The 13,242-nt window shown below is 47.2% G+C and overlaps 1 protein-coding gene across 5 annotated transcripts in view; it reads right to left on the reverse strand.

Annotated features, from left to right (window-relative positions):
• Window positions 1-4: 4 nt before the first annotated feature.
• SGSM2 (small G protein signaling modulator 2) overlaps window positions 5-13,242 on the reverse strand; it is an 89,407-nt gene continuing 76,169 nt past the window's right edge. For 4 of the 5 annotated variants that reach the window (XM_078154759.1, XM_021006960.2, XM_078154758.1 and 1 more), the window contains 3 exons: window positions 10,277-10,373; window positions 8,041-8,208; window positions 5,041-7,476 (listed from right to left, as the gene is read on the reverse strand). In XM_078154759.1, the coding sequence (XP_078010885.1) occupies window positions 7,388-7,476; window positions 8,041-8,208; window positions 10,277-10,373 (354 nt within the window). In that variant the 3' untranslated portion in view covers window positions 5,041-7,387. Of the gene's footprint in view, window positions 246-5,040; window positions 7,477-8,040; window positions 8,209-10,276; window positions 10,374-13,242 lie in introns of those variants that run through there. The other variant, XM_021006961.2, reaches the window with a different exon arrangement.

Raw genomic sequence — 13,242 nt, forward strand, 5'->3', positions numbered from 1 at the left:
GACCAGACACCCAGAGCCAGAGATATGGAAGCAGAGGGAGTGAACCCTTCATTCACTTTTCATATCATTGACCTGGCCACGGCCCGACTAGAAATTGCTTTCAGGGCTCTCTGGGCTGGCCACGTGGTATAGCAATGAGTGCTGAGTTTGGGCATACACAACCTGGGTTGGAATCCTTATGTCGTCATTTACCATCTGTTCGACTTTGGGCAAATCACTGCTTCACTGGTCCTTGGTGTCCTCGTCTGTAAAACAAAGATTGGCCTAGAGGTTGTTCTTGAGTCATTTCAGTTGTGTCTGACTCTTTGTGAGTCCATTTGGGGTTTTCTTGGCAAAAATACTAGAGTGGTTTGCCATTTCCTTCTCTAGCTTATTTTACAGATGAGGAGACTGAGGCAAAGAGGGTTAAATGACTTGCCCAGGGTCACACAGCTAGTAAGTGTATGAGGCTGGATTGGAACTCAGATCTTGACTCTGGGACCTGCCTAGCTGCCCTGGCCTAGATAACTGGCTCTAAATCTAAAGGTTCACTGCCCTCCCCACCCCAGCACTTGAATGCACACCCCCAGCCACAGTTGTCACTCCTTTCCACATCTACGTTGTTTTAGGATTTTTCAAAGGCACATTTCACCCATTATCCTCATGAATTGGAAGGAGTTTATGTGACCTGCTGGGGTATTGCAAGCTCAGTAAATAGCAGTAACTGGGAATGGAACCCAGGTTTCCTGACTCCAGCATCCTGCCTTGGGTTATAAGGAAAGTGTTTTGTAAACCTTAGGGATCGGGTTAGGAACCAGACCTGGGATTTCATTGGCATAGAGAAATTCCAAGTGAGGAAGCTCTATCTAGCAATGCAGTTTAGTGCTTGTTCTGCAACACAGAGTCCTGGTTGCCAAAGCGTCTGGTTAAGTGACTTGGCCAGGCTCATACAGTTAGCTTGTGTCAGAAGGCAGGACTTGAAACCAGGTCTTCCTGGTTTTGAGAAAACCTTAAAACATAACATGTGAGTGCCTGTTGTCTTGTATGATCTTTTTAAACACCCTTTTAAGCAGACCAGCAGGTATTCCCTTTGTTAGAAGAGGAAACTCTAGGGTCCAAAAGGTAGGTACCATGGCCATTCAGCAACAGGGCTGGGACTAGAATCAAAATGTCTGAATTCTCTTTCCTTGGTATCATCTTAACCATATTTTTCATGGAGCTGGCTACCCTCGATCTTAAGACTTCCTCAACCAAGCAGAGACAACTCTGGTTTGATAGTTGTAAGTGAGGAAGATTGAGAATTGGCCCAGACACTTCTTTATCCATGGAGGGATTAAAAGGTATCCTTGAGTTTGAGGGTAAGGAAAGGAAGACTTGAAGTGAAGAGGTGAGAAGAAGATGGATCTGATGGAAATCTTTAAGTCACAAATATTCTTGATTGCTTCTAAGTGAATGGGGCTGAGGTGGGAAAATAATGTCAATTCTTCAGGGTTATAATGAAAAGATAATATCCTCAGCTCACCATCTGCCTTCAGGGGTGTAACTAGGGCAGACCTTCAGAGCTTTGCCCCAAGGTGGAAAATTTAGAGGGCATCACCAGCACTCTCCCCACGTGTCCAAGGGGCAGGTGGCCTCAACCTGGGACATGTTTCCCTCTTCAAGAGCCTAGAAAACTCCTGGTATCTCAGGGCAGATTTCCTCCCCCTGGGCTACACCCCTGGTGAGCGAGTTGTTCCTCTCAGCCCCTCCCAAGTTAAAAAATTATGAGTTAGCTGTTTTGTCTCCCCACTGAGGTCAGTGGGAGAGTCTGAGAGAAAATATCCTGGGTGGTTTTCTGCAGGTCACCCTAGTTCTCTGAACCCAGGAATGGGGAGTCGGGACCCCTGTGGCATTTCTGCAGCTGTGGGACAGGATGATTCTGAGAGGTGGTTGCATATGTGGGTTGCTTTCACCCGCCCCCAGCCAATTCCCCACAGGTCTGGTATAAACCAGCTGACTCAGAAGCTTGGGGAAGGTGGTGGGTCTGTGGCTTGAATCTCAGCATTAGAGGTGGGGAAGATGTCAAGGGAAATATTGGGTGTCATAAGGGAGGGGATATTCTGGTTGCATATCACCCTGAACTGAATCCCGAACTTCCAGACACCGATTGTGCTCTCGTTTCTGTGCTGATAGAGAGATTGGCCATCTTGGGGCCCCGGCCAGACTTTACTCTCCTGTCCCATCCTACTTCTCACATCTCTCCCCACCCCTTTGAGAAACCAAAACTAAAACCTAAAGGTAAAACAATACCAAAAGATTTAGTCCTCCATCTCACGTCTGGGCGCCAAGGACTATGCCCATTTATGAGATACTGTCTCCCCCTATCGACAGTTTTTAGAACTACAAAGCCACTTCACAGGCCTGGGGGGCCTTCAGAGAATGGTTCCCAAGTAGAGCTTTTCCTAGTAAGACTCTTCTTTTTTGATCAGCTGAGCTGGGGAAGGGGGCTAGTATGTCAGAACTTGAAGGAGTTTTTAGGGGTCTTCTAGCTCAGCTCCATACTTTCATAGATAGGGAAACTGAGCCCTGCAAACCTGCTGGGGATGTTCTGGAAGACATTTCTCTTCTGTCCCTTCACCACTGATGATAGTGGAAGTCAAGGGTTGTTGACAACCTACTGAGGACCTGGGAAGGCCCAAAAAAACTTTTAACCCAGGTATGGGGCCAGATTATCAAAAGAAATAATGGTAGAGAAATTAAGGATGAATTTCTGGTCAATATGCTAGAGTCAAAACTAGTACTCCCTGTACCTGTGGCAAGTAGCAGCAGTACTATATATGCCCTCAGGTATTTGCAGAGATCACTTTGAGTAGGGCCTTTGGGGGGGGGGACTAAGATGCTGACTGGGGGAACAGCTGGTAGTTTCCTGGCTCACCTAATTACTTTGTCTGCCTGCCCTGGTTATGGCTGTGCTGAATATAGCCATGGTGTTAGGACCAAAAAACTCACTTTGCCACAAAACCTTTATTCCTCTCCCCCCACCTCGCAAGCCCGATCATTGTACTGAAAAGCTTGGGTAGCAGAGGAAAGAAGCAACGAGCACCATAACCACTGTGCACTTTGAGGAAAGACATTTTGGTGCATTAGAAAGAGCCCTAGCTTTAGACACAGAGGAGCTGGGTTCAAATCCTGCCTTGATCATTTACTATGTATATAACTTTGGGCAAGTCATCTCTTGACCTCAGTTTCCTCATCTGTAAAATGAGGGGGTTGGACAAGGTGGCTTCTGAGGTCTCTTACAGCTCTACAGTTTTTTATAATCCCAGTGTCTTCAAAAGGTTTTCTTCTTCCTCTTTCCTTCCTTCCTTCCTCTTTCTTTTCTTTCTCTTTCTTTCTTTCTTTCTTTCTTTCTTTCTTCCTTTCTTTCTTTCTTTCTTTCTTTCTTTCTTTTCTGTTTCTTTCTTTCTTTCTTTCTTTCTTTCTTTCTTTCTTTCTTTCTTTCTTTCTTCTTCTTTCTTTCTTTCTTTCTTTCTTTCTTTCTTTCTTTCTTTCTTTCTTTCTCTTCTTTCTTTCTTTCTTTCTTTCTTTCTTTCTCATCTTATGTGAACCTCACAACAAGCCATGAGGGAGATGTTATAAACATCAATTACAAATTGCTCTTCCCCCCTCCGCCCTCTCCTCCACCACTCAGAGATCTAACATCTTCCTGAAACAAACATTTGGGCTCTCCTTTAAAATTCAGGAATTATAACCCAGAGGGGCTGGAGAAGTAGACGGAAGGAGCCCTCAGCATCAAGTGGAGGAGGAAATGGTATTTGACAAGGTTTTAAGCTCACTGGTGAATTTTTGGGATTTCCACAGTGGATTTCTTACAGGCCAGCACTAATTTCCAGTACTGGGGTTACAACTTCTCCAATCTTTTAAGCATCTATTAAGCACTTACTGTGTAGGTAGCCATGTGGCATTGAGGCTAGATGGCAAATCACTTATGCTCTAAGCAACTAAGGTTATTAGTTGCAGAGCAGGTGCTGATATCTGCATTGGTAAGGGGAGTTTCCACACTGGGAGTTCCTGAAATCCCAGCTATGGTCCAAAATTAAAAATGTGCAAGAAGTGTTGTTCTGATGTTTAGGGGCAGCTAATTCCAATTCTGGGGCTAAGGAGATAGTGGACAGTGAACATAGAGACTAGTTCCCCTGCCAAGGTTGCAGACTGTGATGGGTTTCTCATTCCCCTGGTCCCTTTGTCCCCCCTCCCCAGTTCACCCCTTCCTCTTGTCACTAGGAGCTTTGAAGAGTGTGTCATGGGGTTAATTCCTTGGTACAAATCCCTTCCCTCCTAGCCTGCTTTCCTGGGGCTTTGGACTCTGCCTGAATTAGGGAGGGCTTGCCATCTGACAAATCCAGGTCTATATTAGGATTGAAAACTTATTTCTGAGTGCCAAGGTAGCACTGATGGTTGGTCCGCCAGCTGGTGGGAGAGGAGGCTCCTGGATGACAGCTCCAAAATTTATCCTAGTCAGTAGCTCTGTCCCCTTTGTCCGGGGCAGGCTGACCCGAATAATGTGGGATGAGTGTGTATGAATGCATCCAGATTTGTGCAAGGTCCAGAAGGTGTAGCTTGGCTCAGACTCCCCCCTCCCCTCTCCCAGCACTACTTGAATGGTAGGCCTGGAGCCAATCCCCTGGATGTATTTCTGGATTCTCCAGCGGATATTTCTGAGATCTCAAACTGGAAAAGATTTCAAAGGGTACTTCAAAAATGAAGTCCAGAGAGGTTATGACTTGCCCTAGGCCACACAGGAAGTAAGTGGACAGGTCCAGTGATGCCAAGTTCAACACTCTTCACAACACTGCCTCTTCAAGGTCTTGTGACCTGAAATTACCCTTATGCTCACCTTCCATCTCTTCCAAGGAAAGACTGGCACACTTCCTCAAGCTGAGGATACCCTGGCTCTCTCCCTTGGGCTTCTGAGTTTGTAAAATCCTTCCTTTGCTCAATTTCCTAGTCAGCCCCTCCACCCACCCCAGCTCATGCCACTCCCCAATCCATTGATCACAGAGAGCCCCCGGACTCACCAGCTGTCACCAAACTCAGTGTTTATTGGTTTTGTTACAATGGACAGCATTAGAATATCTGAGCCAGGGGAAAAAAAGGGAACCAACCAAGCAACCTTCCCGCTCCTCACAAACACCAGTCACTAAGGCAGGCGCGTGGCAGCACATGCGGCATCATGGCTGTGCCACCCACACATCCAGCAGGAGCTGTGGGGCCCACGGCACACAAGGGGATGAGGGGGCAGACAGGCCCCCAAACAGGCAGTGCAGATTCTGGGGGCAGAGGAGGAGGGTCAGGCCAGGGATAGCATTCTTCTCCCAAGACAAAGGTATCTCCCCTTTTTTCTAGTAAATGACACAGCAGGCCCACAGAGGAACTCCAGAAGGCCCCAAATGGCAAGTGCACCCTCACTATGCCCCTCTCACCTAACAGGACCTACCTGGCTCCTGCAGGTGGGGGGAGGATGGAGAAGGAGGAAACTGGGTACAGAATAACAGTAAGCATGCTAAGGGCAGGGAGGCCCTTCCTGGACTTCCTCCAGAGGGCAGACTACGATTGGAGGCAGGGGGAGTCTAGCCCCCATCCTATCCCTGGCATTAAGAGATGCTTGATCTGAGGTGGCGTCCTGAGGGAGGGAAGTCCGAGGAGCCCTGCTCACGGTTCTCTACATTCTACAGAATCGGCTGTGTTGGGGGCCAAGATCCAGGTCCCCTCCAAGCCTAGGGCAGTGTTGGCACTTGAGAATACAGAGGACTCCAGGGGTGCCCAGCTATGGGCTCTGGCCTCAGCTAGTTAGTCAGAGCCTTAGAAAGGCTCTGATACATAGAGGCAATCTCCCTCATTCCCCTTCCCATTCCCTCACCTTAGGGGTGATCCAGCCATGCCCTTAGAGCTTCTCTGCCTCCCTACCTCCCCCTCCCCCTATGCCTTGGCCAAGCAGCAGCAAAGTCAAGGGAGAGCAGTGAGGTTAGGTGGAAAGATCCAGCATCCTGGTACGACTCCATGGGGATGTTCTGGAGTGGGGCTCAAGGGGAGCAAGGAGGCACCTGTGGGCACTGGGACAACAGCCTAGGCTTCTTTGGAGCTCCAGGGGGAGGGTCCCTGAGAGGGGTGGGCTCCCACCTCTTGTGCCTTCTCCATACAGGCAAGTGCTGTTTCAGCAAATCTGACATACAGAAATCTGGATTTACAAGCAGGTTGGGGCTCAAGCTTTTGCTCTTACAAAAGGATTTGCACTAGGAGCCTTTAAGAAATGAGCTCTCCTTAGAGCCTTCAGGAGGATTTGCTTTACATATTTTTCAGGACCACGGACAGCTGAATACGCAAAGGGAGGTACACTTGTACATGTGTGCACACAGGCTGGTGCCTGGAGCAGGTGGTGTGTTGGTGGAGGGATTATAAAAGCAGACAGGCAGTAATGCTGGAGGACCATGGGACAGCTCCAGGCTGTGCCCTGCCCATTCCTCCCTCCCTACCAAATCTTCCCTGCATTAGTGTCTTGGGTCCACAGAAATTCAGGGGACACCCATGAAGGTAGCTCCAGAATTTCTCCCACCCTTAGTCCTCGAGAGCCTTGGTCCAACACCCATCCCTATCGTGGAGCAGGGTATAAGTCTGGCCTCCAGAAAAAGGGGGAGTGTGACCATGCCTAGGAGGGCTCCCCAGCTTCTTTGAAGAGACAAGGAACAGAGGGTATTAGGTAGGGTGTTGCCCCCTGCAGCCTCTAGAGCCATCCTGAAGTTTGGCCTGAATGTCTCTTCTCTCTATCCAGGAGGGGCATCTCAGGCCAGATTCTAAGCCCTGGGAGAGCCATGGGTCTCTATCCCTTTCTATGTGCTAGACCCCTGAGGGCAAGACACCTTTCAAGCAGGATCCCCCTCTAGTGGTCTTACCTGGGGCCTCTGTCTATTCCTAGGGTGACCCCAAAAGGGGTTTCTTTGGGGCTGGGGTGGGAGTTGGAAGGGAGGTAGTTGTCCCAGAGCGTGTCTGTCATAGGCCTGAGACTTCAGGGCCCCAGTGTGGGCTGCCCCCAGCCAAGATCCAGAGAGAGCTCTACACATCTCAGTCACTCCTCCCTCTGTCCCAAAGGCAGGTCCCACAGGCTAGCCCTGGCCCAACCCAAGGGAAGGCCTGGAGTCTCTCGATCTCTTAATCTCTGAATTACTTATTTTTTCTGCATTACATGGAAGATGCCTCAGGAACATGGTCTGGGGTTCAGGTTGGTGGGGAGGGGGAGGGCGCTGATAGTCCCGACAGGGCCACCCTCTCCACTTGCCCTGTGCGGAGGCCTGGAGCTCTCGGGACCCCGAGGTGCCTGGTCGGCCACGGCTGCCTCCTCTTCCACCTTCTCTCACCAAAGCCGCTGCCAGCTTCACTTGTTTTCAATCAGTGTCTGCACTTTGTGGACCAGCTCCCTGGCTATCCTCAGGATCTCCTGGGCATCATGGTGTTCTGCTCGTTCTGCAGGGAGTGCATGCCAACAGGTGGAGGGGGGGGACAGGGCCAGGAAAGCAGCAGCGGATACAAAGCCAAGTTAGGACCCACTGCCCTATCCTCATGTGGCTATTTCTTAGGCCAGGCAGGTGCCAGGGCCGCAGCAGGCTTGGAGACTATCTGCCCTGTCTAGAAGAATATGACATTGAATCTGAATTCCCAGGAAGCTTCCCTGCTTGGGGCCAGCAGTGGGAGGGAGCTGATGGAGCCAGTCGAAGGAACCCTAGATTTAGAGCTGGAACCAGCTGGATCTGTAGTCAAAAGACCTGGGTTCAAAGGTCAGCTCTGTCACTCACGACCTGTATGACTCTGTAAGTCACTTAACCTCTTTGGGCCTCAGTTTCCTCATCTGTAAAATGAGGGGGTTGGACCAGATGGTCACAGAAAGCTCTTGTAACCCTGAGTCCTATAACCTGAGGATGCAGTGACCTCTATAGCCTCTGCTGCCAGCACCCATCTGCTATGCCACCCACAAAAACACACCAGCTATTGCGTCTTGGTGGTCCCCATAGTCCCTGACCGGCTTCATACCATTGAAAAACTTGATAATGTCTGTGAAGTCCATGTTGTTATCTCGAATGATCTCCCGATATCCTTCTACCAGGGCCAAGGCAATGAACAGGACAAAGTGCTCAGAAGAGATGTGTCTGGCAGCCCAGATGACTTCCCACACAGCAAAGACGTCTTCATAGAGCAGCTCTGTAGCGGGGAAGATTGGGGCAAGGCAGATGAGTTACACGTCCCTAAGCCTGAGACATAAGACTACACGGTCCTAGGACCCTGTAAAGAGGCCCAATAGTCAGTAAAGACAATTCTGTGTTCACATCTGAGGCTACCATCAAGTGGGCAATCCCATTTATGCCCTACCAGATCTGTTGAGCAAATAGGGCTCATTGGTGCTTGAAGGAGGCCCTGAATTTCTTGGAAGCTCAGTTCCAAAGAAGCCAGAGTTCTGGCCCTGTGGTACTGGGGAACGAGCACTACTTTTAGGGAAAGAGATCTTAGGGTTTAATTCTGGCTCTGTCACTTCCCTTCACTTTCCTCACCTGTTAAATGAAAGGTGTGAGGGTACACAACTGTGATCCCTGCCGCTGACAGAGAGGCTGAGGTTGGTGAATCATTTGAGTTTGAGAGTTCTGAGCAGCACAAGGGCTAAAGTCGGTTCAGTGTCTGTATTAAGCTGGACACCATTTTGGTGTGCCCTGGCACAGGGGTGGGGTAGGGTGGAAGGATACCAGGCTGCCTAAAGAAAAGTGAACCAGCCCAGATTGGAAAAATGAAGTAGGTTAACCTTTCCATGCCCATCGACATTGGAATCATGCTGCGAATAGCCACTGTACTTCCACCTGGGTGAGAGAGGGCAACTCAGTCTCAAACACACACACAAAAAATGGATGAATGGATAGACTGTCAGACTAACAAACAAATAAAATGAGAGGAACTGACCCATGGACCCCAAAATATTCACTCAGCACTTAATGATAGTAGCAAATAACTAGAAACAAAGTAAATGCCCATTGACTGGAGAATGTGGGCTGTGTATGTAATGAAATACTGCTCTGTAAGGAACAATGAATGTGAAGAATTTGGAGAAGCATGAGAAAACTTAAATGCACTGACGCAAAGTGAAGTAATTAGAACCAGGAAAACGGTATAAATGAAAAGAACAACTACAAGATGGTCAACACTGAAAAGCCGTGGAACTCTAATGACCAACCTTGGCTCCAAAGGAGAGACAGAAGACAGTGCCTCCCTCCTTTCAGACTTTGTGGATGAATTGCTTAGTTTTACTGAACTGTTTTTTTTTCTTTTTAAATTCATTGTTATAAAGGATGTCTATCTCAGAAGGGAGAGGGAAATATTGAAAAACTGAAATGTAGGTAATTTAAAAACAAAAGATATTGACAACATTATATTTTTGTAAATGAGGGGCAGGACTAAATGCTCTTTATTTTTCCTTGTAGCTTTAAATCCTAAAAATGCTGTGATCTTTGGACTCCTGATTTCCAATACTATGCTGCCATGTGACTTAGGCCTAAGCTGAGACCCAAGGGTGGCCTTCTTGAATCTTTCCTACGAGGATAGTGAGTTTTGTAATACCTTCCTGTCCGAACTGTTTTCCATACCCCATCTAACTTCACCCCTGATCAATGTTCCATCCCCAGCGAGAGATCCCTGTGCAATACTCTCTCTCTCTTCTCTTTCCCCCATCCCTTTGTCTCTGTTTTCCTCTCTCCCTTCCCCATCCTTGTCTCTCTGTCTCAATTTCTGTCTCTCTCCTCTCTGTCTCCTCTCTCACTCTCCCTCCCTCCTTCTGTCTCTCTCCTCTCTGTCTCCTCTCTCACTCTCCCTCCCTCCTTCTGTCTCTCTCTGTCTCCTCTCTCACTCTCCCTGCCTCCTTCTGTCTCTCTCTGTCTCCTCTCTCACTCTCCCTCCCTCCTTCTGTCTCTCTCCTCTCTGTCTCCTCTCTCACTCTCCCTGCCTCCTTCTGTCTCTCTCTGTCTCCTCTCTCACTCTCCCTGCCTCCTTCTGTCTCTCTCTGTCTCCTCTCTCACTCTCCCTCCTCTTCTGTCTCTCTCCTCTCTGTCTCCTCTCTCACTCTCCCTGCCTCCTTCTGTCTCTCTCTGTCTCCTCTCTCACTGTCCCTGCCTCCTTCTGTCTCTCTCCTCTCTGTCTCTTCTCCCACTCTCCCTGCATCCTTCTCTGTCTCTCTCTCCTTCACTACCCTTCTCCCCTCTCCCCACCCCAACCTCTCCCCCTCTCTCACCTCTCTTGAAATCAAGCAGGAACCATCGATAGCAGAAATAGAAGTGAGTGTAGTCTCCATTCTGGTGCATCAGTTCAAAGAGCTCGGAGTCCAGGATCTGGAAGAGGAGGAGGGGAAGGGGAAAGGATGGGAGGAGGAAAAAGGGAAAGGGAGCGATGGGAAGGGAGATATAGTTGGAAGGGAGAGAGGGATGGATGGAAGGAGGAGAAATGGAGGGAGGGAGAAACGGATAACAGGGTAGAGGTCAAGAGAAGGAAGAACAGATGGAGAGTGGGAGGAAAAAGTGGCTGCGAGCTGTTGGTCAGAACGCACACGGTCTCAGACAGCCCTTCAAAGCCATCTGTCTGTATATCTGACCTCGCTGTCTGCCTGGGTGTTCTATATTCATGTGGCATTTTGTTTTTGTTTTTTTGGCTAGTCAATGGGGTTAAGTGACTTGCCCAGGGTCACCCAGCTAGTGTTAATGTCTGAGGCTGGATTTGGACTCAGGTCCTCCTGAATCCAGAGCCGGTGCTCTATCCACTGTGCCACCTAGCTGCCCCATGTGGCATTCCTGGCAGTCTACCTGTGTCTCACCTGTTCTCACTGCCCTCTCTGTCCCTCCCCGTCTTGTCTTCTCTGGGCAGGTGTTTGGAAATTCAATCCCATCCTGTAATATTGTACTTCCCAATTGCTGCCCCCTAACATGCAAACACCACCCCCAAGTGAAGGAATGAAATGTAGATCCTTTCAACATTAAAGCGAATTACAGAAGCCCTGAATCATGACTTCAGGACTAGAAGTGATCTCAGTGGCCTTCTAGATCAGCCCAGACCCGAAAGCAGTCCTCACAAGTGGTTGTCAGCCTCTGCTTAAAGATGGCAAAGGAGAGGGAGCCCATCACCTCTGAAGCCAGCTCCACCCACTTTGGGGAGCCCAAGGTTTTCCCGATCTCAAGCCTAGATTGGCTTCTTCAGCTTCTGTCAACCTAGTCCTCTACGTTCTTGGGCCAAACAGGACAAAGTTAAGCCTTCTCCCACCCAACAACTCTTCAGATAGTTGAAGACAGCCTACGATTCTGTCTCTGTCTCTCTTTTTCTCTCCCCACTCTGAGTCTTTTCCCAGTCACTTCAACGGCTCCTTAGATGGCATGGATGCAGGAGGTCCTTCACCATCCTGGCCTCACCAACTTCTGGATACCATCCAGTTTGTCAAATGTCTTCTTAAAACACAGAGGCCTAAATTTAATCCCATGTTCCAGGTGTGGTCTGACCACAGGAAGACAATCACCATCTCGTTCCTGAAGGCTATCTCAGTGGAGATCACAATGACTTTTTCCCTTGCCCCATCACATTGCTGACTCACCTTGAGCTTGCAGTCCATTAAGACTCACAGATCTTTCTCAGAACATCTGCTGTCTAACTTTGCCTCCCCCACCCTATATTTATGAAGTTGATTTTTCTGAATCCAAGTTTCATTCTTGATATCTATCCCCACAAATTTAATCTTATTATTTATTATTTAATCTTATTACTTATTCATCTCATTACTTATTATTTCAGTTATTCAGCCTAGTTCACACACTTATTAAGATTTTTTTTAGATCTGATTCTATCATCCAGTAAGCCATCCTCCTCAGCTCCATTTCATTAACAAGTTTGATATATAATTAAATAAAAAAATTATAAAATAATAATATCTTTTTTTCTTTTATAAAGGAGGGTACTGGGGGGCATTATTGGGATGTGAATGTGCTATAAAAATCAAAATACATTAATAAAATAGGCACTTATGTGGCCCAGTTGATAAAGTATTGGACTTGGAGTCAGGAAGATGTGAGTTCAAATTCTGCCTTAAGCACTTACTGGCTGTGACCCTGGGCAAGTCACTTAACCTCCATCTGCCTCAGTTTCCTCAAATGTATAGTGGGGATAATGATAGTACCTACCTCCCAGGGTTGTAAGGATTAAGTGATATAATATTTGTATAGCATTTATCACCATGCCTGGCACATAGTAGGTACTTAATAAATGCACATGTGACCCTGAACAAGTCATGTAAACTTTATCAGCCTTAGTTTCCTCTTCTGTAAAATGGAGATAATGATCACCTATCTCAAATAATATGGGTAAAGCACTTTACAAACCTTAGAAAACTAGACATTAGTGATTACTACTGCTACTACTATTACCTCTACTACCACCACCACCACCACTATTACTACTACCACTACTACTACTACCACCACCACCACGACTACTACTACAACACATTTAAAAATTAAAGCAAATTATGCCTACAAGCTGTTTTTAAAAATATTTGCACATATAAGAAATGATGAACAGGCTGACTTCAGAAAAACCTGGAAAGACTTATATGGTCTGATGCTGAGTGAAGTGAGCAGAACCAAGAGGACTTTGTACACAATAACAGCCACGTTATGCAATGACTAATATTGTTAAACTGAACCCTTCTCAGCATCACAAGGATCTAAGACATCTCCAGAGGCCTCAGGATGGAAAATGCTGTCCACATCCAAAGAAAGAACTATGGAAGTTGAATCGCTATTACTTATTTTTACCTTCTGTTGAGTTTTGTTTCATCTTTCTGATGGTTCCTCCTATTGGTTTTCATTTTTACTTACAACTTCACTAATGTGAAAAGATGCTTAATAGGAATGTAAATGTAAAACCTATATCAGATTGTGCGCCGTCTTGGGGAGGGTGGGGGGAGGAAAGGGGAGAAAAATTTTCAACTCAAAAGCATATGGAAGTGATTGTTGATAAATTAATAAAATTAATAAAATTGGGGGGGAAATAAAAAAATAAAAGATTCACCTATATATATATTTGCACAATGATTTTTGTCATTTCTGTATCCCCAGAGTGTTGTACACAGAAAGCATTTGATACACAATTGCTGACTGAGAGGTTAGTCATACCTCTTAAGATTCTAGCAAACATTTATTAATTACCTACAGCATGCAA

This window comes from Phascolarctos cinereus, unplaced genomic scaffold (genome assembly GCF_003287225.1).
Source record: "Phascolarctos cinereus isolate Bilbo 61053 unplaced genomic scaffold, phaCin_HiC Scaffold_5;HRSCAF=322, whole genome shotgun sequence".
Classification (NCBI taxonomy): Eukaryota; Metazoa; Chordata; class Mammalia; order Diprotodontia; family Phascolarctidae; genus Phascolarctos; species Phascolarctos cinereus.